Consider the following 27,212-nt stretch of genomic DNA (forward strand, 5'->3'; position numbering starts at 1 on the left):
GAATATAAAGGGAGGCTTTGCTGATAGTCATCCGGCTGTGTGTCATACCAGTGTGTGCAGATGAACAGTGTTTTGCTTCCCTGCTGTGGCACCAGCTCCGCCAGTAGACGGGTGGGGAAGCCAAACAACATTCACCTGCAAAAACTGTGATGACACAAGACTGGTTGAATATCGGCAAAGTTTCCCTGTTTCCCTTCACTGGTTCCTGTAAAGCAAGGTAGGTCTTTATTTGCTGTTATAATTAGGGCTGTCAAACAATGTCAAAAATTAATCTAATTAATTACATACATCAACTTTTGCTGTGAGAGTATTTAAAACATTTAAATTCAAATAAATTTTGGCAGATGTGTCGTAGTAAAGCTGCTGTATTTTGGACAAAATTGTCCCCCTGTCCTCTACCACAAAAACTGATCTGCAGTCCACTGCAATCGATTTTGTGAGGTAGTTAGGGGGTGATCACACCTACAAGGAGCGCTAGAAACAAGACGCCAGTAAAACAATTGATTCCCTATGATATGGCGCGTCTGACTGGTTTTCAAGCATTTTTTATGACAAGGGAATCACATTCAGCAATTCGCGTGATCTGTGAATTTATATTACAAGTGTGCCTCAAAATAATATTTGTGTAGCAGAGCGTGTGCATTTCCGAATTTATATTACAAGTTTGCATAAACATTATATTTGTGAACCAGAGCGTGTGCATTTGCGAAACAGATCGTGTGCATTAGTGAGTCCGAAATACAACTGTGAACCAGAGCATGTGCATTCGTGAAAAACGCTGCGTGAGTTCATTCATTATGAGACTGATCTGACCCCATATCATACACTGGTGGCTGAGGCTACCATACAAGGTGCTACCTGCTACTCTATTTTTAACACACATACACTGATGGAAGCATCATCGGGAGTAATTTGGGGTTCATATCTTGCTCAGGGATACTTTGACATGCAGACTGGAGGAGCCAGAGATCAAACCGCTGATCTTCTGATTGGTGGATGACCCGCTCTACCTCTGAGCCACAGACGCCCTGGCTGATTAATCAACATTATTTTTTTAATGTGTTATTTTTACTGTGATTAAACAAACGAAATGAACAAATTATTTTGACAGCCCTTGTTATAATCATTTAAAAGCATCAGTAGCATGTGTATAGATTCAGTGGGCTATACCTTCACTAGCTAGCTAGCTAACCCTATACTTTTCAGGGTTTGGTTTTGGAACAGAGAAGAAATGTATACCCCTTCCAACCTCTGCAGGTAATGAGTATCCCTATTACACGTGCTTCAGGTGCAATGTTTAGCTCAAAATACATAAACCAGCCTCAAAATGAAGGAAATCTGAAATGATTGCCTGAGATTTTATGGAGCTCAGCATTGTTGTTGTCGGACCCTTGTTGGAGCAGGCTAATACTATGCTATAATTGGCCAGTCTGCGTTTGAGGGGTGGGACTTAGTGAAGGGTCAGTTATGTTTGGTAATGTTTTGCCACCATTGCAGGAACACCTAGGTATGCTGTATGTACGGAAAGACCAAGTCAGTAACAAATAAAGTGCATAATTAGGGACCGAGCCCTAAGGCAGAGGACTGCTCACAGAGCAGTCCTCGCCAAAGGCGAGGACCCTATTGTTTTTGGTGTGTTTATTATTATTTCTTTCTTTCTTTCTTTCTTCCGCCGCCTCTTTGAACTGGAATTTGACCCCCTAAACATGCTCAAAAACTCACCAAAATTGGCACGCACATCAGAACCGCTGAAAAATTTTAGAAAATCATGACATTAACCCCTAAAGTGCCAAAATGGGCTCTCTAGCGCCACCTAGGCACACAAAAATGGCCGCCACGGCCTGTAGGAACGTCGTAGAAACATGAAACCAAAAGTGGGGTGTTCGTCTCATGAAGGCCTAAAAATCACGCGCTGACACCCCTGACCTAAATCCAACAGGAAGTGAGCTATTTGCCCTTTCAAAGTAAGATTTTGCCTTAAAACTGCCTTTCCTAAAAAATCTTCTTCTCATACAGCGCTTATCCAATCGGCTTCAAACTTGCACAGATGACAGATCAACTCGTTCTAATCAAAAGTTATTCGTAACTTTTCCATTACTCGCTTAGTTTGGATTTTATGGCCTCCATAAGGTGAGATGTCAGAAAAACGTCCTGACGATCCTCGAAAGCTGTCCCATAGGAAATGAATGGCAGCAGGGGGAAGAAAGACACCAATCTTAGGGCTTTTTCTAGCATTTACAGCGTCTCCATACTTTGTGTTACAGACTCCATTCCAACTCTCAATTGTTGCCACAGGTCTCATCTATTCACTCATGTTTTCATCTTTTCCATATCTTTTACCGTTTTTCATCTGTGCCTCTCAAAGTACCATGAGCAAAAGTGGAGAAATTCTCAGTTTACAATGGGTGTGTATTGCACGGAATGCTGTGAGCTAGAGTGGAGAGGGCTCTAAAAATCGTCTAATCGTCTAGGAAAATTTGTCCAGCTCACAGATATGTTGACATGGAATCTCTCACACGTACACATTTTTGCTGAGTGGCTCCAAAGCGAAGGGAGCGCTGATTTTTTCTCATTCACTCCCATGTAAACTCAGAGGAGAAATTTCTGGAAACAGCTGGGGTGCAACACATTTTAAACTCGCTCCCCTGACCACATTTTTGACTCGAGAAATATAAAATGCGACACGTGTGTTCACGAGACGTGGCTGTCTCTCAAAATCACTTTATTTTCTTGCTTGGACCAACGGTTTGGGTATGCGAAGCATTTGTTCGAGAAGTTAAATCCCTTTATAAACAGCCTTTGGTGATCTGCTCTCCTGACGTGTCTGTGTCTGCCACAGGTACGGGCAAGTCATTAATCGCCATGACAACAGCTGCACACACAGACACAGCCACAGGGTTCTCTGGTCTGTGTGTCTCACAATCTTTAAAGGACAGATTACAGCAGCAGAAACTTCATTTGAAACAGAACACACACATTATTAACCCCTACAGTGCCAAAATGGGCTCTCTAGCGCCACATAGGTGCACTAAACTGGCCACTGCAGCCCGTAGGAATGTCGTATCAAGATCAAACCAAAACTGGTGTGTTTGACTTACAAATCACGTGTTGACACCCATGACCTAATTCCAACAGGAAGTAAGCTACTTGACCTTTCAAAGTAAGATTTCACCTCAAACGTGCTCTTAACAAAACACATCTCCTCCTACACCGTTTATTGTATCGGCTTTAAAGACGCACACATGACAGCTCAACTGCTGCTAAACAGATCTTCTGTATAACTTTATCTCTCTCATCATCACATTTTTTTTCATGATTGGACCAACGGTTTGGGAATGGGAAGAACTTGTTCGAGGAGTTAAATCTCCACTACAACAGGTCTCTCTCTGTGTTCTGTCTGTCTCTCTCTGCTCTTCTCCCAGGTGCACCTACTTCATCACCATGGCAACCGCTGTCACACACAAACTCACAGAAACATGATGTGTGTGTGTGTCTAAATCTTACATGCAGATATGACAGGGGCAGAATCTCCATTTTGACCCTTTAGGTGCCAGAGTTTATTAAGGAAAATATTCCATTTTCATTTCCACATTTCAAAAGGCTGTGGCTTGAAAGTGGTGAGACATAAAGGCATACTGTAAATGAGAAAAATATTCATCATGACCCAAAGTTTGTCATGGGAGTAAATTAACTCATCTAATTTGCATTCCGTGACGTCACTAGGCGGCAGCCATATTGGATTTCATAAATCTCAGTAAAACAGCATTTTGAACAGATTCACACAGTAGATTTGTTTTGTGCTGTTTTTGTTGTCTCTTCCTCAAAATAAAGGACTAGGAATCTGATGGGAATAAATTAACTCATCTAATTTGCATATCGTAACATCACTTATCCATACCTACAGCTACAGAAAGCATTCAAACATCAAAATGTTCAGCTCTGTAAGGATTTTCTGATGTTTGTGGCAACATGTTTGATATTTCTAAATAATTCACAGTGACGACATAAGCTGGGGGCCAAAACGGGCGCGAGTGCGAGGTCCCGCCAAACGCTGCTTGCAGCTTTAATTACATATTGGTTTCATGTCAGCTGTTAGTAATTATAGGTATTTATATACATTCAAGTGAATGTAATTTTTCCTGTTCCAGCCATAATACACTCTGTATGCACATCCAGTGGACATTAAGTCAGTGATAATTGGCTCCGCATGAGATGTCTTACTTGTTAAACTTTTGTTTTTGTCTGTAGGCATAGATTCAGAAGGCCATCCTGCTAACTACGTGGAAACGGAGCAGATCGTACAGTACAACAGTGCCAAGGCGTCATTTGTTCAGGTGAGCCAAAGCAATAATGCCACAGGAGAGTGATATTACACAACATTAATCCTCAATATAGGTCAAACTATTATACAGGCCTGACCCTACATGAACCCACACACTTGCTGTCAAAGCCCGACCCCAACTTGAACCTGAATAACAACAGCAGCAGTTGTGGGCCTGAGCCTGATTTAAAAACCCAAATATCTACTGTAAAAAATGTATGTTTTAATAATCAAAATATTTAGTTCAACTTAAGTGAAAAAGTGTTTCCTTGCAGCACTTCTCCTTCTTCTCTTCCTTCTGTTATTTCAATTGTCTGCACCTTGCAGGTGACTTGATTTCCTGCTCTGTCTTGCCTATCCTCTGTCTTTCTCCCCCAGTTCTCCAATATACATTAGGGAGTCTAAAAGTATCCTTGGGTGAGCTGCTTAACCTCAAATTGTGTGTGTGAGAATGGTGAATGTTTAACTGAGTAGCAGGGGGCACCAAGAGGTTTCCCTCTTTCTCTCTTTCTTGAGTCAATCCAATGCATCTCCTGCCATTTATGCATGAGAACGACCTGTTCTATTAAAAAAAAAAAAAAAAGTAAGACATAAAACACTGGTAAACTGGAGAGAGCCCGACCCGATTCAAACCCAAGGCAATAATGACAAATTACTGCTTCGCCCTACACAAGCCCGGCTAGGCTCAGTCTAGTTTGGGCAAAGAATCACGGCTTTACCCCAGTGATAGTCCTCAGCTATTTTAGATTTAGTCTTAGTTTTGAGATGAAATGCTTATTAATGTTAGTCACATTTTAGTCATTTCCTTCATAGTTTTAGTCGACAAAAACTCAACGTTTTAGGGAACTTTTAATCATTATGTTTTCTATGTTTGTTTATTTTTAATCTTTAAATTAATCCAGTTAGGCGAATTCATGTATCAAATTAGAATCAAGTTGATAGGTTCTATAAAGATTTCATGTAGACAATTTTAGTCTACAACTAATAGATATATATTTTTTTGGGCCTTTAATTGATAGGATAGCAGAGAGAGAGAGAGAGAGAGAGAGATGCAGCAAAGGGCCACAGGCTGGAGTCGAACCCGGGCTGCTGCGTCAACAGCCTTGTACATGGGGCGCCTGCTCTATCCACTTAGCCACAGACGCCCCTACAAATAATTTCTACACACTTACAAACTGTCATTTCTCCAGCAGTTTTTGACAGGTTTAAGGGGTGAATTATGTGCACACACTTACTGATCATCATTTGAAAAGCCCAACATCTTTCTATTTATGTTCTCAAAAACTTTTTTTGTGATCAAATTTTATTTATTTTATTTTATTTTATTTTAAAGACAAATATAGATCGGTATATGGACGTTACAAAAATAGAGCATAAAAATATACACACACCTATACATATGCACATATAACGATACATATGAGTAAACTACTAAAGTAAGATAAAATAAAATAAAATAAATATAATAAAAAATAATAAATATATATATACATATACATATACATACACACATACACACATGCACATACACTTATACATATATATGCATATGTACGTGCACACACCCATACACACATACACGTAATAAAATAAATAAAATGTAAATAATGATAATAATATAAAAAATAATAGTAAACAACCCCAAATATAACCCACCCACCCCTGGATCCAGAACTCCATACCTCAGTCACATATTACACCTGAAACCCACGGAGTATAGTTAAAAGTGAATGCCAAGCCACTATCGCTGATTCTTTTGCTCTGTGGACTCTAGCTGTCGACAACTCCAAATAAACAATATCTAAATATGTTAGAACCCATGCTCGAAAAGATAGTGAATGTGGAGGTTTCCAGCGTGTAGCAACTAGTTTTTTTGCAGCCGTAAGTCCAGCCAACAGTGCTCTTCTCTTGTCCAGTGTCAAACCCAGCTTTGACAAATCATTCAAAATGAGTGTAGTAGGCGAACAGGGCAATCTGATGTTAAACAACTTGGAGAGATTATGCTCTCAAAAACTTTGACACCATAAATAACTAATCATAGACAACTAGGAACCACTTTCATTGTAAACTCTTAACTTATCCATCTCACTATTAAGAGGGAGAAATATGACGTAATTAAAGCCTGAATTCTTTCTTATTTTGTAACATGTCAGTTGGAGGTTTAAACTCGTGTCCTCTCACAGAGTTGGTGATTAAAACTAAACTTTAATCTCTGTCAGAGAAAACTGATCTGAGTTCAGACTGTTTACTTACAGCACAACTACACTCACAGATAACTGAGCCACCTACCTGCCTGTCAAACAGCATGAACCCATAAACCTTCTCTAGTGCGGACTGAGTGGAGTCCTGTGGAGATCAGCTGTGAAGTCCGGTGGCTGGTGGCTGCTTGCGCCGCGACCATTCAGCGGGTGACAAGCAGAGCTGCAAACAGCCACGGCTGCAACTAACAGCTCCACAAATCCATTCAATAATTTAATTTAATTTAGTTTATTTGATAGGGACAATGCAGGTTAACATAGTAACACTTCCACTCGTTACAAACAAGTCAATGTGACTGATGTTCTGCATACAGAGATTATAGCTAATGCTAGTTTCCAACTCCCGTCCCTAGTTAGGCTTTTAGTAAAAGAAAAAAGATAAGAAAAAAGACATCAAAATTACATACCAATACAATAAAATGTACAGTACATCTGAAATCATACCAAGTCATGACCCATTAAAAGTGCATGCAGCTCTGATTTTGTTTCAGCCAGACTTTAACATTTTTATTAAAAATCCTTATGTCTCGGGTTAGTTTTATTTCGGTCGGTAGTGAGTTCCACATCTGGGAGCCCTTTATAGAGAAGGCTGATTGCCCAAAAGAGGTCTTACGGTGCAAGATTTTACAGTTACCACTTGCTGTACCCCTGGTGATCCTATCACTATTTTGTCTGCTAAAAAGACTGCACAGAACATCTGGTGCTGAGTTCTGCAAACACTTAAAAACCAGTTTAACAGAGGAAAATTTTAGGAAATTATCAAAACTAAGCAAATTGTACTGCTTCAAAATGTGACAGTGATGCCACCTTATAGGTTTCTTGGCCATTATTTTTAAGGTTTGATTATACAGAGATGCAATTAACTTAATTGTAGTCGGAGAGGCCTGACTCCACACTGTAACACAATACGACATATGAGAAAAAATCATGGCATGCATATAAAGCTGTGCCGCTTTGATTGGTATATGATGTCTAATTAGTTTGAAGTAATTAGGGACCGAGCCCGAAGGCAGAGGACTGCTCACAGAGCAGTCCTCGCCGAAGGCGAGAACCCTATTGTTTTTGGTGCGTTTATTATTATTCTTTCTCCCGCCGCCTCTTTGAACTGGAATTTGACCCCCTAAACATGCTCAAAAACTCACCAAAATTGGCACGCACATCAGAACCGCTGAAAAATTTTAGAAAATCATGACATTAACCCCTAAAGTGCCAAAATGGGCTCTCTGGCGCCACCTAGGCACACAAAAATGGCCGCCACGGCCTGTAGGAATGTCGTAGAAACATGAAACCAAAAGTGGCGTGTTCGTCTCATGAAGGCCTAAAAATCACGCGCTGACACCCCTGACCTAAATCCAACAGGAAGTGAGCTATTTGCCCTTTCAAAGAAAGATTTTGCCTTAAAACTGCCTTTCCTAAAAAATCTTCTTCTCATACACCGCTTATCCAATCGGCTTCAAACTTGCACACATGACAGATCAACTCGTTCTAATCAAAAGTTATTCATAACTTTTTCATTACTCGCTTAGTTTGGATTTTATGGCCTCCATAAGGTGAGATGTCAGAAAAACGTCCTGACGATCCTCGAAAGCTGTCCCATAGGAAATGAATGGCAGCAGGGGGAAGAAAGACACCAATCTTAGGGCTTTTTCTAGCATTTACAGCGTCTCCATACTTTGTGTTACAGACTCCATTCCAACTCTCAAATGTTGCCACAGGTCTCATCTATTCACTCATGTTTTCATCTTTTTCATATCTTTTACCGTTTTTCATCTGTGCCTCTCAAAGTACCATGAGCAAAAGTGGAGAAATTCTCAGTTTACAATGGGTGTGTATTGCACAGAATGCTGTGAGCTAGAGTGGAGAGGGCTCTAAAAATCGTCTAAAACTTTTGTCTTTAACTCGCTGCCATGGCCACAATTTTCACTGTACAGGCACAATTTATACCACAAAACGTAGGAAAATTTGTCCTGCTCACAGATATGTTGACATGGAATCTCTCACACGTACACATTTTTGCTGAGTGGCTCCAAAGCGAAGGGAGCGCTGATTTTTTTCTCATTCACTCCCATGTAAACTCAGAGGAGAAATTTCTGGAAACAGCTGGGGTGCAACACATTTTAAACTCGCTCCCCTGACCACATTTTTGACTCGAGAAATATAAAACGCGACACGTGCGTTCACGAGACGTGGCTGTCTCTCAGAATCACTTTATTTTGTTGCTTGGACCAACGGTTTGGGTATGTGAAGCATTTGTTCGAGGAGTTAAATCCCTTTATAAACAGCCTTTGGTGATCTGCTCTCCTGACGTGTCTGTGTCTGCCACAGGTGCGGGCAAGTTATTAATCGCCATGACAACGGCTGCACACACAGACACAGCCACAGGGTTCTCTGGTCTGTGTGTCTCACAATCTTTAAAGGACAGATTACAGCAGCAGAAACTTCATTTGAAACAGAACACACACATTATTAACCCCTACAGTGCCAAAATGGGCTCTCTAGCGCCACATAGGTGCACTAAACTGGCCACTACAGCCCGTAGGAATGTCGTATCAAGATCAAACCAAAACTGGAGTGTTCGACCTACAAATAACACGCTAACACCCATGACCTAAATCCAACAGGAAGTGAGCTATTTGCCCTTTCAAAGTAAGATTTCCCCTCAAACGTGCTCTTATAAAAAAAACACATCTCCTCCTACACTGTTTATTGTATCGGCTTTAAAGACGCACACATACCAGTTCAACTGCTGCTAAACAGATCTTCTGTATAACTTTATCCCTCTCATGATCACATTGTTTTGATGATTGGACCAGCGGTTTGGGAATGGGAAGAACTTGTTCGAGGACTTAAATCTCCACTAAAACAGGTCTCTCTGTGTTCTGTCTCTCTCTCTCTCTGCTCTTCTGCCAGGTGCACCTACTTCATCACCATGGCAACCGCTGTCACACACAAACTCACAGAAACATGATGTGTGTGTGTGTCTAAATCTTACATGCAGACATGACAGGGGCACAATCTCCATTTTAACCCTTTAGGTGCCAGAGTTTATTGAGGAAAATATTCCATTTTCATTTCAACATTTCAAAAGGCTGTGGCTTGAAAGTGGTGAGAGATAAAGGCATACTGTAAATGAGAAAACTATTCATCATGACCCAAAGTTTGTCATGGGAGTAAATTAACGTATCTAATTTGCATATTGTGACGTCACTAGGCGGCAGCCATATTGGATTTCATACATCTCAGTAAAACAACATTTTGAACATATTTACATAGTAAATTTATTTTGTTTTGTGTTGTTTTTGTTGTCTCTTCCTCAAAATAAAGGACGAGGAATCTGATGGGAATAAATTCACTCATCTAATTTGCATATCGTAACATCACTTATCCATACCTACAGCTACAGAAAGCATTCAAACATCAAAATGTTCAGCTCTGTAAGGATTTTCTGATGTTTGTGGCAACATGTTTGATATTTCTAAATAATTGACAGTGACGACATAAGCTGGGGGCCGAAACGGGCGCGAGTGCGAGGTCCCGCCAAACGCTGCTTGCAGCTTTAATTTAAATTGTTTTTTATTGTTTTTGATATCTTTTTGCCATGTTTGTCAAATTTGAGTCTGGAATCCAGAACTACACCCAAATATTTAAAATCCTTTACCATCTCAATTTCCTCTCCCTGCAATGTTATGCAAAATTTTTCTGATTGTGGTATGTTTTTGATGGAGAAGCACATGGAAACTGTCTTTTTCTTATTTAGGGTGAGCTTGTTATCATAAAGCCAATGACATACCCTGCTCAAAAATGAATATCTCTGCTGCCTCACTTGATGTCTTAGCTGACGCGTATATGACTGTGTCGCCTGCATAAAGCTGACAACCAGCCCCCAGACAGCTTTCAGGCAGGTCGTTAATGTAAAGACTAAAGAGCAACGGCCCCAGGATTGAGCCTTGAGGAATGCCAATTTTATTTTGTTGAGGAGCAGACTTTTTTTGGTCAATCCTCACACATTGCTTTCTTGAATGTAAATAGGAAGCAAACCAACTAAGAGCTTATTTGGAAAAATTTATTTTAGATAACTTTGATAGCAGGATGTCGTGGTTGACAGTGTCAAACGCCTTCTTTAGGTCGAGAAACACTTCACCCATGACATTACCCCCATCCATAAAACACTTCAGATTTTCGACAAAAGAGCAAATTGCTGTTTCTGTGGAGTGTTTATGACTAAACCCAAACTGCTCAGGATATAGAAGTTGGTTTGACTCTAAATAATCAACTAGTTGTTCTGTCACAACTTTTTCCAAAATCTTTGACATTGCAGGGAGTATAGAGATTGGACGATAATTGCATAGCTGGTCTGTGTCCCCTGATTTAAAACAGCTCAATGTCATTTAGTAATAGAGGATCAAAACATTGAGCAAGTTCCTCTGCTGACTGAATAAAAAAAGGATTAAACTCGGCTGCAATAAGCGTACTGTCTGTTGTGGGTTGTCCATCGATCTTCAGCTCTCTTATCTTATTGTGCTTAGGTTCTTTATTTGTTAATTTGTTTAAATGCTTCCAAAGGGATGCAGAGTTACCTTTGGCCTCCTCTATTAACTGAGAAAAATAGGAAGCTTTTGCCTTTCTTAAAACCATTGTCACTTTATTTCTAAGTCCTTTGTAAGTAAGAAGATCAGTGGACAATCCACTTGACAGAGCTGTTTTGAGAGCGAGAGCTCTTTTTTTCATAAGTAAGAAGATCTCACTGTTTAACTAGGGTAGGCGAGTCTTCCTCTGTGAATGTTTCATTTTCACAGTGTATTTCTCCACCACGCTGGTCAAGCCATCAGTCAATGAATTGCAACATACAGTACAGGCCAAAAGTTTGGACACACCTTCTCATTCAATGCGTTTTCTTTATTTTCATGACTATTTACATTGTAGATTCTCACTGAAGGCATCAAAACTATGAATGAACACATGTGGAGTTATGTACTTAACAAAAAAAGGTGAAATAACTGAAAACATGTTTTATATTCTAGTTTCTTCAAAATAGCCACCCTTTGCTCTGATTACTGCTTTGCACACTCTTGGCATTCTCTCCATGAGCTTCAAGAGGTAGTCACCTGAAATGGTTTTCCAACAGTCTTGAAGGAGTTCCCAGAGGTGTTTAGCACTTGTTGGCCCCTTTGCCTTCACTCTGCGGTCCAGCTCACCCCAAACCATCTCGATTGGGTTCAAGTCCGGTGACTGTGGAGGCCAGGTCATCTGCCGCAGCACTCCATCACTCTCCTTCTTGGTCAAATAGCCCTTACACAGCCTGGAGATGTGTTTGGGGTCATTGTCCTGTTGAAAAATAAATGATCGTCCAACTAAACGCAAACCGGATGGGATGGCATGTCGCTGCAGGATGCTGTGGTAGCCATGCTGGTTCAGTGTGCCTTCAATTTTGAATAAATCCCCAACAGTGTCACCAGCAAAACACCCTCACACCATCACACCTCCTCCTCCATGCTTCACAGTGGGAACCAGGCATGTGGAATCCATCCGTTCACCTTTTCTGCGTCTCACAAAGACACGGCGGTTGGAACCAAAGATCTCAAATTTGGACTCATCAGACCAAAGCACAGATTTCCACTGGTCTAATGTCCATTCCTTGTGTTTCTTGGCCCAAACAAATCTCTTCTGCTTGTTGCCTCTCCTTAGCAGTGGTTTCCTAGCAGCTATTTGACCATGAAGGCCTGATTGGCGCAGTCTCCTCTTAACAGTTGTTCTAGAGATGGGTCTGCTGCTAGAACTCTGTGTGGCATTCATCTGGTCTCTGATCTGAGCTGCTGTTAACTTGCCATTTCTGAGGCTGGTGACTCGGATGAACTTATCCTCAGAAGCAGAGGTGACTCTTGGTCTTCCTTTCCTGGGTCGGTCCTCATGTGTGCCAGTTTCGTTGTAGCGCTTGATGGTTTTTACGACTCCACTTGGGGACACATTTAAAGTTTTTGCAATTTTCCGGACTGACTGACCTTCATTTCTTAAAGTAATGATGGCCACTGGTTTTTCTTTAGTTAGCTGATTGGTTCTTGCCATAATATGAATTTTAACAGTTGTCCAATAGGGCTGTCGGCTGTGTATTAACCTGACTTCTGCACAACACAACTGATGGTCCCAACCCCATTGATAAAGCAAGAAATTCCACTAATTAACCCTGATAAGGCACACCTGTGAAGTGGAAACCATTTCAGGTGACTACCTCTTGAAGCTCATCGAGAGAATGCCAAGAGTGTGCAAAGCAGTAATCAGAGCAAAGGGTGGCTATTTTGAAGAAACTAGAATATAAAACATGTTTTCAGTTATTTCACCTTTTTTTGTTAAGTACATAACTCCACATGTGTTCATTCATAGTTTTGATGCCTTCAGTGAGAATCTACAATGTAAATAGTCATGAAAATAAAGAAAACGCATTGAATGAGAAGGTGTGTCCAAACTTTTGGCCTGTACTGTATATCAACATCATCCATTTGCAGAGTATTGTCCCAGTTAATTTCTTTAATATCCTTCTTCATCTGTATGATTTTAGTCTTGGGGATTCCCATTTTTGTATTTTCTGGAACTTTACAGGGATATATCTGGAGGCGTTTTTTTGATAGTTTCCTTACAGCCAAAATCATGTTATGGTCAGATAATCCCATTATTAAATTATATATTTTTGTTATCCGTTCCTCTCTATTAGTGAAAATGAGATCAATCAAAGTTTTGCTATTTCTAGTTATTCTTATGGGTGAGTTGACCATTTGTTGAAAGTTGTATTTAGACATGATTGTTTTCAATTTTTGTTTACTTTTCTTGTCCAGCCAATTGATGTTAAAGTCCTCATATATAATAGTCTCTGATTTGTAATCAAGCTTTTTCATAACATCTTGCAAATCTTTGTAAAAGGAAATATTGTGTGATGGAGGGTTATACAAAATCACAATACTGAATTTAGTCTGAGGTGATAAAACTACATTCAGAGCAAGACATTCAAGAGAGGTGTTTAGTTGTATTTCATTACATTTAAGGGTATCTCTGATGTAAATCAAAACACGCCCTCCCTTGCCAAAAGATCTGTCCTTTCTGTAGCAAACATATCCAGGGATATTTATCATGTTTGTAGGAATATTATTATGAAGCCAAGTTTCACTCAGACAGAGATAGTCCACATTTGACTCTGTCAGTAATGTATGAATCTGATCTCCTTTTGCAATGATGCTTCTTATATTAAGATGTCCACCTAAAATCCCCTTGGATTGTCAATCCCATATCACTTTAGCATGGTTGACAGTCTGGAAGAAAAGATATTGTTTTTGTTTTCGCGCTGCCTGAGAGTCAGTGGGCCCAGCACCCACCTCTCCTCGCCGCAGCCTGGCCGGACCACCATCCCCCGCGTGCATGTCCCCCATGCTGGGCCCAGGCAGCGCCCGCACGCCTTCCGACCCACCTGCCAGCCCGTAGTCAGTGGGGAGCACCGCGCAGTCCGTCCGGAGTCCACACCGCTCACCGCCCGCCTGCGCCATCATCCGGCCCAGCTCCACCTGCTCCCGCAAGTGGCCCAGGCTCAAGACACTCTCATCCAAGCAGAGCGCTGCACCATCCCGCCCCGCATCACCGCGGGGAGCCAAGCCCAGGGCCGAGACACCTCCATCCAGGCCAGGCACCGCACAACCCCGCCCCGCGCCGCCGACCGGAGCCCTGGCCAACTCGGCAGCTGGTATGTGTCTCGGCGTGGTGTAATTGCTGGTAGTTTGAAGGATTACAGGTGGCCCTGGATTCAGTTGTATATCACCAGCGAGTAGTAACAGTAAAAATATTGTCTTCGCTGCGTGCCATTTATCCTGTTGGTTGGAGGATTTGACAGCTTTAGTTTGACCGCTGTGTTGGCCGTTTCATATACAGATTGAGTAGATGACGGTTTGTCCGTGTCCGAAAAGGTTCAGTTTAGTGCTTCCAGAATAAAGTCCTGTCACCCCGTTTTTTAGGGATTGGTTAAGACATATTTCAGAATGAAAACAGGAGCTGATAGAGATAAGTAGTAGCCAGCTACACAGCAGCAGCATGCAAACTTTTCCTTTGTTTGCGTGACGGTACTTCACCTGAGTTCCTTGTTTTGGCCGTTTCTTTGCAGCGTTACTAAACGGCTGAAATGCACGATTAAAACCATTTTTAAACATACCCCATAGCAGCTGGATAGTTGTTAGTAACTGGATGCGAGTGGAGCCTAACAAACCACCCCCGTCCTCTGCCGCCATGATGTTTTTGTCCAACATCCACAGTGAGATACACACGGCTGACTATTTACTGCTGAATTACAGTTCACAACTTCCACCAATTGCTGATGTTGCTCTGGTTGTTGCTGGCTAGTGAAACATCCTGGTGCAGACTATTTACTAGACTTTGCCAGCCTGTCGTTCATGTGGCATTTGAAGATAATTACAAGCATGGCCATTCTTGGTGTTCAATGTCGATAGGCCACCAAAAACATTTTCATTACAGCTTGTTTCTTCATTGAAAATGAAACAGAGATTTAGTCTTAGTTTTTATTATCAAGATCTATTTTTAGGTCATCATTGGCTATGGTTACATGATGGCTTCTCATTCAGAATGAAATAAATATGAATGAAATCATTCAGAATTAAAGTTTTTCCAGGTAGTTTACATGAGAAATATTCATTCCAAATAAGGGTTTACACGGGAGATCAGTTTAATCGCCTATATTTGGGTCTGCGCAAGGTTTGGGGCAGGGAAGGTTTCTGATTGGATAGGGGGTGGGGATGTTACGTGTTTACGTTTACCGGAAGAAAACACTGTAGTCCTCGCTCCGGATAACAAGATGCTTGATGATGCCGTTCTTAGTGCCTTTTTTGGGCTTGTTTTGCTTATATTCTTGAAGCAGCAGTAGGACAACAACCTTGTTCTGCTAATGCTTTGTTGAGGAGGAGAAGAGAGGTAGAAGGTCGAAGAAAGGAGATAGAAGACTGTGCTTTGGCGTATGGAAACCAGTGAGTGCAATGAGTCCGACTGTTCTATCTCAGCCCGTTGCTATGCGCGCTATATACGTCATTGCGCCAGAAGGGCAAGGAAACAAGCATGAGCAGAAAGACCGGAATAAACTTAAAGAGGAATTAGCGTTTACGTGCACGCAAAATTCTTTCATTCGGAATGACAAACGGAATAAACCACCCCCTTTAATCGCATTTAATTTTCAGTCGGAATGACCATTTTTCAATCGGAATGGCCTTTCATTCCGAATGAAAGTGGAATTAAACTGTCCATCTAAACGTACTGAATGTCTTGTTTTCGTCATGGATAAAGGTTGTTTGACGAAAACTTTTTGTCATAGTTTTTGTCAACAAAATTAACACTGCTCTACCCTACAGCTGTGTCCACCTTCCTGCACAGATCCCACACAGCCCATGTTGTGGCCAAGTGATCATATCCACCATGAACTGTGCTACATGACTGTTGTTTTTGTATATGTATTATTATTGTATATATAGTGAGAATCTACAATGTAAATAGTCATGAAAATAAAGAAAACGCATTGAATGAGAAGGTGTGTCCAAACTTTTGGCCTGTACTGTATATATATATGTGTGTGTGTGTATGTATATATATATATACATATACATATATATATATATATATATACATATATGTGTGTGTGTGTGTGTGTATATGTTTATATATGTATATATGTCAGGGCTAAACAATAAGGATTGCCCGATTGCCCGGGGCAAGTAAAACTCAAGGTCGGGCATGTAAACTAACAACTCACTTGCCCAATCGGGCAAGTTGCTAAAAATAGTAAAAGTTAATAACTAATTGATAAAATAAATTTATTTTAAAACGTGCTCCTTCGGCTCTGATGCAGCGTCTCTCTGCCTGCAGTGACAGGCTCACGTAACAATGTCCTGCCCACAGCCCCCACTGATATTATTTTGCGCGACGGACGCTTCATATAATAACATAACAATATACTATTTATGGTGTTATGTCATCGTGTCATTTCTGTCTCTACATGGTCACGCATTAACAATTCTCTGCTCTCTGTATCGCGCACATAGAAGATCCTGTAGAGAATTAATACATATAATACAATACAAAAACACTGTCAAATTAAATGAAGGAAGAGGATTTTTTTTAAAGTCAAATAAAATATTGGGGATTTATGTAAAAATATACATAGAGACATATAAATAATTATATAATTAAAGATATGTACGCTATGTTAGGTGAATACTCCTGTCATTTACCCTGACCACTGGCATCCCTGGACGCTGCACTGCGGCTGCCCACTGCTCCTAGTGTATACAGTAGGATGGGTCAAATGCAGAGGTCAAATGTGTGTAATGTGCTGAGAAAGGACAATAAAGAATCTTCTTCTAATAATAATTTCTTAATAACTAGGAGATAACAAAAGAATCAAGAGATTTCAAAGACTTAAAAAATAAGGGACATGAATCAAAACAACAAGAAACGAGATATATCCCCAGTCATGCACACCCAGTTTTAACAAACTCAGTACTGTTTTTCAACACATCTATTGATTTGTCTTCATTCAATGTAGTTAGCACATATTGTTATTGCGCCATTGGTGCCCCACATTTTGGCCGTAATGCCCCAATAAATTTGTATTTATCAAAGGCCAAAGTGGCCTTGCCCTAAAAATGACTTAATTCCAGGCCTGTAATCGTGTATTTCCTCTCCTGTTTCTGTCCTCGTAGGGGCCAGTTGCAGTGTGCTGCTTTTTTATGTGCTGCTGCCTCCATTGGCAGAGCGTCTCTGCTGATGTAAGATATAAGTCATGAGCGAAAATATGCACTACACAGCCAGAAAAAGAACCTCTTAAGCAGGGCAAGTAAGAATTTAGATGGGGCAAGTAGATTTGAGAAGTACTTGCCCAGCAGGGCAAGTAGGAAAAAACCTTAACATCCGACCCTGTATATGGAGGAATGAGTTTCTGAATGTTTATGCATGATGCCCTTTTTCATCGTAGACAAGAGGCTCCATTCCCTTCTACTGGTCCCAAAGGCCCAATCTCAAGTACAAGCCAAAACCACAGATCAGCAAAACAGTGAACCACGTAAGCTGTCTTTACATTCTAGCCTCTGTGTATTTGTACTCTTATTTATCTTCATTTCTTACACAGCTTTCCCTTTCTTTTTATCTCTTCAGATGGATGGATTCCAGAGACACTTTGACTCACAGATTATTCTCTATGGAAGACAAGTCATTTTGAACTTGGTAAGATGAGAAAAAGTGTAATTGTATCATCTGTTGATTCTATGACCTGTCTTACTTTCATTTTATGAAATCAGTGTGCCAGCTAGATGTAGATTTCACACTGTTCAATGCATGATATGACCCTGGCTTGAAAGGAGCACTTCACTAAGATTATTCCATGGCAGTAACCAAAACTGAGTTTTTAGACTTGTTGTTATCCTTATTTCACAGATCAATCAAAAGGGCTCAGAGAAACCACTGGAACTGGCATTTGGCAAGATGGTGACCAACTTGAGTAATGGCATGATCAAGTAAGATTACCACCAGTTCCATTCTTTACCCTTCATATAAAGCTGGGTTCTTTTAGACCCTCATATTTATACCTCCTCTAATTACGTTGAGCTCAATATATCTTTGGTAAATGCTTGCCCCTCTGCAGGTACATAGCCTTTGACTTCCACAAGGAGTGCAGTCGTATGAGGTGGCACCGCCTGCAGATCTTAGTGGACATGGTTGCTGAAATGCAGGATGAATTTGGGTCAGTGTGCTGATATACAAGTACACCAGGTAGATATCTATAAACTGTACGGCAGACGTAATGGTATGTATGTGGATTCAGATATTTCCTGGTGGATGCAGATGGGAAGGTGCTGTTGAATCAGGAAGGGACTTTTCGGAGCAACTGCATGGACTGTCTGGACCGTACCAATGTCGTCCAGAGCCTGCTGGCTGAACGCTCGCTGCAGTCACAGCTACGGGTAGGACCCTATAATCATATGGTGGACATAACATTTAAAACAACTGAAGACAGAAAAGAGTGGCTGTGCCCAGCTTGTGCCTGGTACAATGGATATGTGGTGGCAAAACAACTATTTAATGAACAGTTTAAAGAAAAAGACTTCACACGTCGGCTGTCTTTCTTGAGTTTTAATAAGCATTCATGAATGGAGACACTCACACATACAACCACATAAACAGTCAGTCAGTGAACGAGTGCCTAGCAAGTCCTCTCCCCTGCTATCTTTATAGTTCCCATAACACATGCACATCAACAGTCAAAATATGTGGTGCCTTGACATTCCTAAATCACATCTCTTGAGACTAACAAGGACACTTGGTGTCCTCCCTGGCTCATAATCTTGGTGTCTGAGCCTCCCTGGCTCGTGACCTTGGTGTCTCTCACTGCTGTCACAGTAGGGGTTAAATGAGCAACACACATCATTAGGTGAGAAGTTCAGTCTCATCAAAACAAGTAACCTTAGGACATGGGTACACAACATATGCAGAACACATTATAGGTTAAACATGGTTACAGAATTTTTCTATCACAGATACCAGTGGGGACATTTTATAAAATGAAGTGTAAAAAGCATAGAAACCATTCTCTCTCCACTCCATATTTGCTCATTACTCCTACATAATAGGGCTGGGATGATATGCTTTTGTCCCGATTCGAATCTATCACGATTCTTGGGTCCCGATTCGATTTATATTGCAATTCTGAATAATTGCGATTTTACAAGTATTGCGATTCAATTTCTAAAGTATTGCAATTTGATATAACTGTCCGTGACAAAGTTTATAGACAGCTTTGGTCATTTCAAGCTCTGCCTTTCCTGGATGTGTGTATATGTGTGTGTGTGTGTGTGTGTGTGTGTGTGTATATATATATATGTATATATATATATATATATATATATATATATATATGTATATATATATATGTATATGTATATGTATGTATATATATATATATGTATGTGTGTGTGTGTGTGTGTGTGTATATATATATATATGTGTGTGTATATATATATATATATATATATATATATATATATATATATATATATGTATATATATATATATATGTATGTTTATGTATACAGTACAGGCCAAAAGTTTGGACACACCTTCTCATTCAATGCGTTTTGTTTATTTTCATGACTGTTTACATTGTAGATTCTCACTGAAGGCATCAAAACTATGAATGAACACATGTGGAGTTATGTACTTAACAAAAAAAGGTGAAATAACTGAAAACATGTTTTATATTCTAGTTTCTTCAAAATAGCCACCCTTTGCTCTGATTACTGCTTTGCACACTCTTGGCATTCTCTCCATGAGCTTCAAGAGGTAGTCACCTGAAATGGTTTTCACTTCACAGGTGTGCCTTATCAGGGTTAATTAGTGGAATTTCTTGCTTTATCAATGGGGTTGGGACCATCAGTTGTGTTGTGCAGAAGTCAGGTTAATACACAGCCGACAGCCCTATTGGACAACTGTTAAAATTCATATTATGGCAAGAACCAATCAGCTAACTAAAGAAAAACCAGTGGCCATCATTACTTTAAGAAATGAAGGTCAGTCAGTCCGGAAAATTGCAAAAACTTTAAATGTGTCCCCAAGTGGAGTCGCAAAAACCATCAAGCGCTACAACGAAACTGGCACACATGAGGACCGACCCAGGAAAGGAAGACCAAGAGTCACCTCTGCTTCTGAGGATAAGTTCATCCGAGTCACCAGCCTCAGAAATGGCAAGTTAACAGCAGCTCAGATCAGAGACCAGATGAATGCCACACAGAGTTCTAGCAGCAGACCCATCTCTAGAACAACTGTTAAGAGGAGACTGCGCCAATCAGGCCTTCATGGTCAAATAGCTGCTAGGAAACCACTGCTAAGGAGAGGCAACAAGCAGAAGAGATTTGTTTGGGCCAAGAAACACAAGGAATGGACATTAGACCAGTGGAAATCTGTGCTTTGGTCTGATGAGTCCAAATTTGAGATCCTTGGTTCCAACCGCCGTGTCTTTGTGAGACGCAGAAAAGGTGAACGGATGGATTCCACATGCCTGGTTCCCACTGTGAAGCATGGAGGAGGAGGTGTGATGGTGTGAGGGTGTTTTGCTGGTGACACTGTTGGGGATTTATTCAAAATTGAAGGCACACTGAACCAGCATGGCTACCACAGCATCCTGCAGCGACATGCCATCCCATCCGGTTTGCGTTTAGTTGGACGATCATTTATTTTTCAACAGGACAATGACCCCAAACACACCTCCAGGCTGTGTAAGGGCTATTTGACCAAGAAGGAGAGTGATGGAGTGCTGCGGCAGATGATCTGGCCTCCACAGTCACCGGACCTGAACCCAATCGAGATGGTTTGGGGTGAGCTGGACTGCAGAGTGAAGGCAAAGGGGCCAACAAGTGCTAAACACCTCTGGGAATTCCTTCAAGACTGTTGGAAAACCATTTCAGGTGACTACCTCTTGAAGCTCATGGAGAGAATGCCAAGAGTGTGCAAAGCAGTAATCAGAGCAAAGGGTGGCTATTTTGAAGAAACTAGAATATAAAACATGTTTTCAGTTATTTCACCTTTTTTTGTTAAGTACATAACTCCACATGTGTTCATTCATAGTTTTGATGCCTTCAGTGAGAATCTACAATGTAAATAGTCATGAAAATAAAGAAAACGCATTGAATGAGAAGGTGTGTCCAAACTTTTGGCCTGTACTGTAGATATATATAGATATATATATATATAGATATATATATAGATATATATATGTATATATATGTATATATATGTGTATATATATATATATATATATATATATATATATATATATATATATATATATATATATATATGTATGTATATGTATGTATATGTATGTATATATATGAGTTGAGTTTTAGTTGTTATACCTTTTCAGTGTTGAGTAGTGTTAGAAGAAGAATATGCAGACTTGCAGTAGTGCACAATGACATGGTTAAAGTTTAATAGAGCACAGGAAACATATGTCTGTAAATACAAATGCATTACTCTGAGTTTATTTGCTTATGTTATGTAGAGTTGCTCACTTGCACTTTATTGTTTGTCATTGTAATGCCGTTATGCTAATTTCAATGCTAATTTCTGTTAGCGCGTCTATGAAGATTTCCGTTATATGTCAGCATTATGCTAGCGGACCGTGCGTAGGGTTGGGACTCGTTAGGATTTTAACGATTCCGATTCCTTACCGATTCCTTCTTAACGGTCCGATTCCTTACCGATTCCTCTTACCGATTCCTACATTATATTCATTATACTTGCTATACTTAAACAAGTATATAATAAACACAGATGCAATCATACAAATACAAAAACTTTATTTTAATTGTTGCACAGTGCAATTAGATGAAAAATACACAATTGTGTAAAGAAAATGATCGCACTGTTAGACTGCACATTTAGGCTGTCGGGGAGCATGAGTAAACTTCTTAACAGTTCTTTTGCAGAAAATGAACATATCTGCTTTTTCTGGACAAATCCTACACCGTTCTTGGCTAATAGTGTCTCCAGCTAGGCTGTCGGGGAGCATGAGTAAACTTCTTAACAGTTCTTTTGCAAGAAAATGAACATATCTGCTTTTTCTGGACGAATCCTACACCGTTCTTGGCTAATAGTGTCTCCAGCTAGGCTGTTGGGGAGCATGAGTAAATTTCTTAACAGTTCTTTTGCAAGAAAATGAGCATATCTGCTTTTTCTGGACGAATCCTACACCATTCTTGGCTAATAGTCAATCAATCAATCAATTTTATTTATAAAGCCCAATATCACAAATCACAATTTGCCTCACAGGGCTTTACAGCATACGACATCCCTCTGTCCTTATGACCCTCGCAGCGAATAGTGTCTCCAGCTACTGAGAACACTCTCTCTGATGGGGTTGATAATGCTTGCACACACATATATGTGGCAGACAAATCTGACAGGATGGGGAGAGTGGACCTCTTCTCCCACCACCACCTAGCAGGGTCTGTGCTCATGGACACAGGGGGCAGGTTCCTGTACAGTTTTATTTCTTGCTCAGCTTTCTCATGGCAGGAAAGGGAGCATATGTTCTCAGCTGCTGTTTGGGCTTCTTTCTCTTCCTCCTCAAAGAGCTCCTCTAAGGGTGTTATTTTCATTTTCTTGGGAGGATGACTCTGAGTCTGAAATAGACAATAAATCCTGTTAGTGATCATTTAAGGATGACCAGAGTAAGACCCTGTTCCCAAGAAAATGAAAATATTCACAATGTCCTTACCTCCACATTTTCCTCTTCCTCCTGATCAGACACACTGATGTACTCCTGGCACTGGATGGTCTCACGCTCACCATCTTCATCGTCCTGCCCGATTGGCAGCTGAAAAATACCAGTGATGCATCATTACAGGCATCCAGCAATTCACAGTTTAGGCTGACAACAGTTTCATAGCTTGTTACATTTGTAGATGGCCAATGTGTTTACCTGGTGCTCTGACTCTTCTGGACCTGCCATCTTCACTGCAGCATCTTTCACCCGGTCCCAGGCAGCATTGTTGTCCATTTTAGCCTTGAATCTAGGATCCATTATAGTTGCCTCCTCTAGAAATGCTGATATCTCACCATCCTACAACACACAGCATGAGACAGATGTACAGTGGCTTTGTAAAGTATTCAATTTCAGACCCATTTACAAGATGGCAAATTGTATTTAATTTGATGTATTTTAAGACTATATGCACATGTATTTTACATGTCTTTATGCATATATGTGTATATGACATGTTTGCCTGCGAAGCACTTTGGTCCAAATGCTGTTTGCAGGTGCTATATAAATGAAATAAACTTAAACTTAAACTATAAGACAGCAAATTGAAAAAAGGGGCCTGAATAATTTGAGACCAATGAATGAATGAATCAATCAATATGAATCGTATCTCCCTTACACCACCTAACAGGTTGTTACTAAGGTTACTGTAGTGTAGATGCATAATTAATACCTGATAGCGGCTGGACAGGTCACTCCATATCTTGGCCTTTATGGAGGCAGTGAAGACAGAGTCGTCATCAGCTGCTGTGAAGTGAGTCTCCAACTTCTTTAGGATTGGAAGTATTTGCCCACACGTTGGTGTCTTCTCGCTTGATACAGCCAGGGTGCTGGTGTAGAGGATTCGCATGAGCTTGATGAACTCGTCTGCTTTCTTGAAATCCTCATCACTCATTCGCTCCAATCTACCAAAAATACAGTATGTACAGAAAATATCATGGTTCTGAGTAGTATCACGATACCACAGCGAAAATGAGGCAGATGTGCCTTTTGTCATTTATGAAAAGATAAATCACTTCTCTATAATACATCAGTGATATTTCAATGGAATAAATTACTTATTGACTTATTCATACTTCAAAAACAGCATCAATAAGTGATTAACATAGCAGGGATCAAAATAAAATAAAAATCAACCAGCCACCATCCTCCTCTGACAAGTAAAGAACAGTCCCTTCATAAGTAAAGAACAGTCTGTCTGTCACCCTGGTTCAACCCACAACTGGCGGGATTCGCCTTTCGTTTCTGCTGCTGGTTGAAATCTGTACTCACACAACGTGCTGAATGATTTATTTTGCTCGAACAAAACTATTTTTAGTCGCAAATGCGAGTGCAGTGACGGACGGAGTAAAATATCGCCACACTGCCGACATTTTACTCTGTCCGTCACCGCACGCTGTTGTGTCTGCTGTGATTGCGTTATCAAAACACGGCGCTATTATTCTGCCTTGCTTTTCACTTATTCCACCGAATACTGAATGTGTGTTTTTTTTTTGCAATATTCGACCAAATATATTCGGTTACCGAATATTCGGTGCATCCCTAATTTACATGCAATTTTTTAATTATGCAGTTTGTGATTATTAAGACACAGCATTGAAACCTATGGAGATAAATTTGTATCGGTATTATTTGTGTAACATAAATAAATGTTATTTATGTAAAGCATAGACTTTAACAGAGGAGTCAGAAGGTAGTTTTTGATTTGCCTCTTAACTCAAATGTGTTTGTACCTGCAGAGAATGGGAGTCCTCCACATGGGCCAGCAGATTGAAGAGCAGGCAGACTTTAAGAAGATGTACCAGAATGGTGGGCTCACCCTCACACTCCAGTGACCTCAGTAGTTTTTTAATCACTCTTTTAAGGTTAAAGATATTAATATGATCTGTTTCCTCTATTTCTTTTTGGGTATTGTGTTCTGTCCTCTTTGCTGTCTATTCACTTTCAGCCTGGGCAGACAATGCTGATGCGTGTGCCAAGCAGTATGCTGGTACTGGTGCCTTGAAGACTGACTTCACCAGGTCAGTTTTCACGCAGCAAACAGTAGCTGAACACATGCTAACTACCTGCTAATGACAAAGGAACCGTGTAAGTGTGTGCAGTGTAGGGCCCTGACACATCTGTCAGTGTCAGCGTCTGTTTCCCTAGACTTTGTAGTGGGTCTGGCATTGTCGGCTCTAGTTGGCCCTTATCAGCTGTTTTTTGGCCGATTGGGCAAAATGAATGGGCATCAGAGATGGCGGAGCCCATCAATGAATGAAACCACTCTAACTGGCAGTTCAGCTCAGCGCACGACAAGAGAAATGGAAGTGTGGAAAGTAAACAAATAGCTAAAGTCAAAGGGAGTGAGACCCAAACAAACTTGTAAGATTAGGTAAGATTTTTTTTGTCTTTAGTTATTGAGCTCTTAAGCAGAAACAGTTCATAACAGTTTGTGTTGTTGTTAACTAGTGCACAGTGAATATGCTTTCTTCTTTCAGCATCAGGTAGTGTTGTTAATTTGCTAACTGGCTAACTACTGTCCTGAAAGTGTCAGTTTTCACATACATACAGTACAGGCCAAAAGTTTGGACACACCTTCTCATTCAATGCGTTTTCTTTATTTTCATGACTATTTACATTGTAGATTCTCACTGAAGGCATCAAAACTATGAATGAACACATGTGGAGTTATGTACTTAACAAAAAAAGGTGAAATAACTGAAAACATGTTTTATATTCTAGTTTCTTCAAAATAGCCACCCTTTGCTCTGATTACTGCTTTGCACACTCTTGGCATTCTCTCCATGAGCTTCAAGAGGTAGTCACCTGAAATGGTTTTCCAACAGTCTTGAAGGAGTTCCCAGAGGTGTTTAGCACTTGTTGGCCCCTTTGCCTTCACTCTGCGGTCCAGCTCACCCCAAACCATCTGGATTGAGTTCAGGTCCGGTGACTGTGGAGGCCAGGTCATCTGCCGCAGCACTCCATCACTCTCCTTCTTGGTCAAATAGCCCTTACACAGCCTGGAGGTGTGTTTGGGGTCATTGTCCTGTTGAAAAATAAATGATCGTCCAACTAAACGCAAACCGGATGGGATGGCATGTCGCTGCAGGATGCTGTGGTAGCCATGCTGGTTCAGTGTGCCTTCAATTTTGAATAAATCCCCAACAGTGTCACCAGCAAAACACCCCCACACCATCACACCTCCTCCTCCATGCTTCACAGTGGGAACCAGGCATGTGGAATCCATCCGTTCACCTTTTCTGCGTCTCACAAAGACACGGCGGTTGGAACCAAAGATCTCAAATTTGGACTCATCAGACCAAAGCACAGATTTCCACTGGTCTAATGTCCATTCCTTGTGTTTCTTGGCCCAAACAAATCTCTTCTGCTTGTTGCCTCTCCTTAGCAGTGGTTTCCTAGCAGCTATTTGACCATGAAGGCCTGATTGGCGCAGTCTCCTCTTAACAGTTGTTCTAGAGATGGGTCTGCTGCTGGAACTTTGTGTGGCATTCATCTGGTCTCTGATCTGAGCTGCTGTTAACTTGCGATTTCTGAGGCTGGTGACTCGGATGAATTTATCCTCAGAAGCAGAGGTGACTCTTGGTCTTCCTTTCCTGGGTCGGTCCTCATGTGTGCCAGTTTCGTTGTAGCGCTTGATGGTTTTTACGACTCCACTTGGGGACACATTTAAAGTTTTTGCAATTTTCCGGACTGACTGACCTTCATTTCTTAAAGTAATGATGGCCACTGGTTTTTCTTTAGTTAGCTGATTGGTTCTTGCCATAATATGAATTTTAACAGTTGTCCAATAGGGCTGTCGGCTGTGTATTAACCTGACTTCTGCACAACACAACTGATGGTCCCAACCCCATTGATAAAGCAAGAAATTCCACTAATTAACCCTGATGAGGCACACCTGTGAAGTGGAAACCATTTCAGGTGACTACCTCTTGAAGCTCATGGAGAGAATGCCAAGAGTGTGCAAAGCAGTAATCAGAGCAAAGGGTGGCTATTTTGAAGAAACTAGAATATAAAACATGTTTTCAGTTATTTCACCTTTTTTTGTTAAGTACATAACTCCACGTGTTCATTCATAGTTTTGATGCCTTCAGTGAGAATCTACAATGTAAATAGTCATGAAAATAAAGAAAACGCATTGAATGAGAAGGTGTGTCCAAACTTTTGGCCTGTACTGTATATCTATATATATATATATATGTATATATATGTATATGTATGTATATGTATTTGTGTGTGTGTGTGTGTATATATATATATATATATATATATATATATATATATA

General features: G+C 40.6%; 1 protein-coding gene across 1 annotated transcript in view; it reads left to right on the forward strand.

The window, feature by feature from the left end:
• Positions 1 to 27,212, forward strand: part of sacm1lb (SAC1 like phosphatidylinositide phosphatase b) — a 69,773-nt gene that overhangs the window by 28,890 nt on the left and 13,671 nt on the right. The window contains exons 9-16 of the mRNA XM_033638335.2: positions 4,249 to 4,334; positions 17,588 to 17,674; positions 17,767 to 17,835; positions 18,046 to 18,125; positions 18,254 to 18,352; positions 18,434 to 18,572; positions 24,667 to 24,736; positions 24,876 to 24,948. Of these exons, the coding sequence (XP_033494226.2) occupies positions 4,249 to 4,334; positions 17,588 to 17,674; positions 17,767 to 17,835; positions 18,046 to 18,125; positions 18,254 to 18,352; positions 18,434 to 18,572; positions 24,667 to 24,736; positions 24,876 to 24,948 (703 nt within the window). The remainder of the gene's footprint in view (positions 1 to 4,248; positions 4,335 to 17,587; positions 17,675 to 17,766; positions 17,836 to 18,045; positions 18,126 to 18,253; positions 18,353 to 18,433; positions 18,573 to 24,666; positions 24,737 to 24,875; positions 24,949 to 27,212) is intronic.

The sequence above is a fragment of the Epinephelus lanceolatus genome, chromosome 10, assembly GCF_041903045.1.
Source record: "Epinephelus lanceolatus isolate andai-2023 chromosome 10, ASM4190304v1, whole genome shotgun sequence".
Lineage (NCBI taxonomy): Eukaryota > Metazoa > Chordata > Actinopteri > Perciformes > Serranidae > Epinephelus > Epinephelus lanceolatus.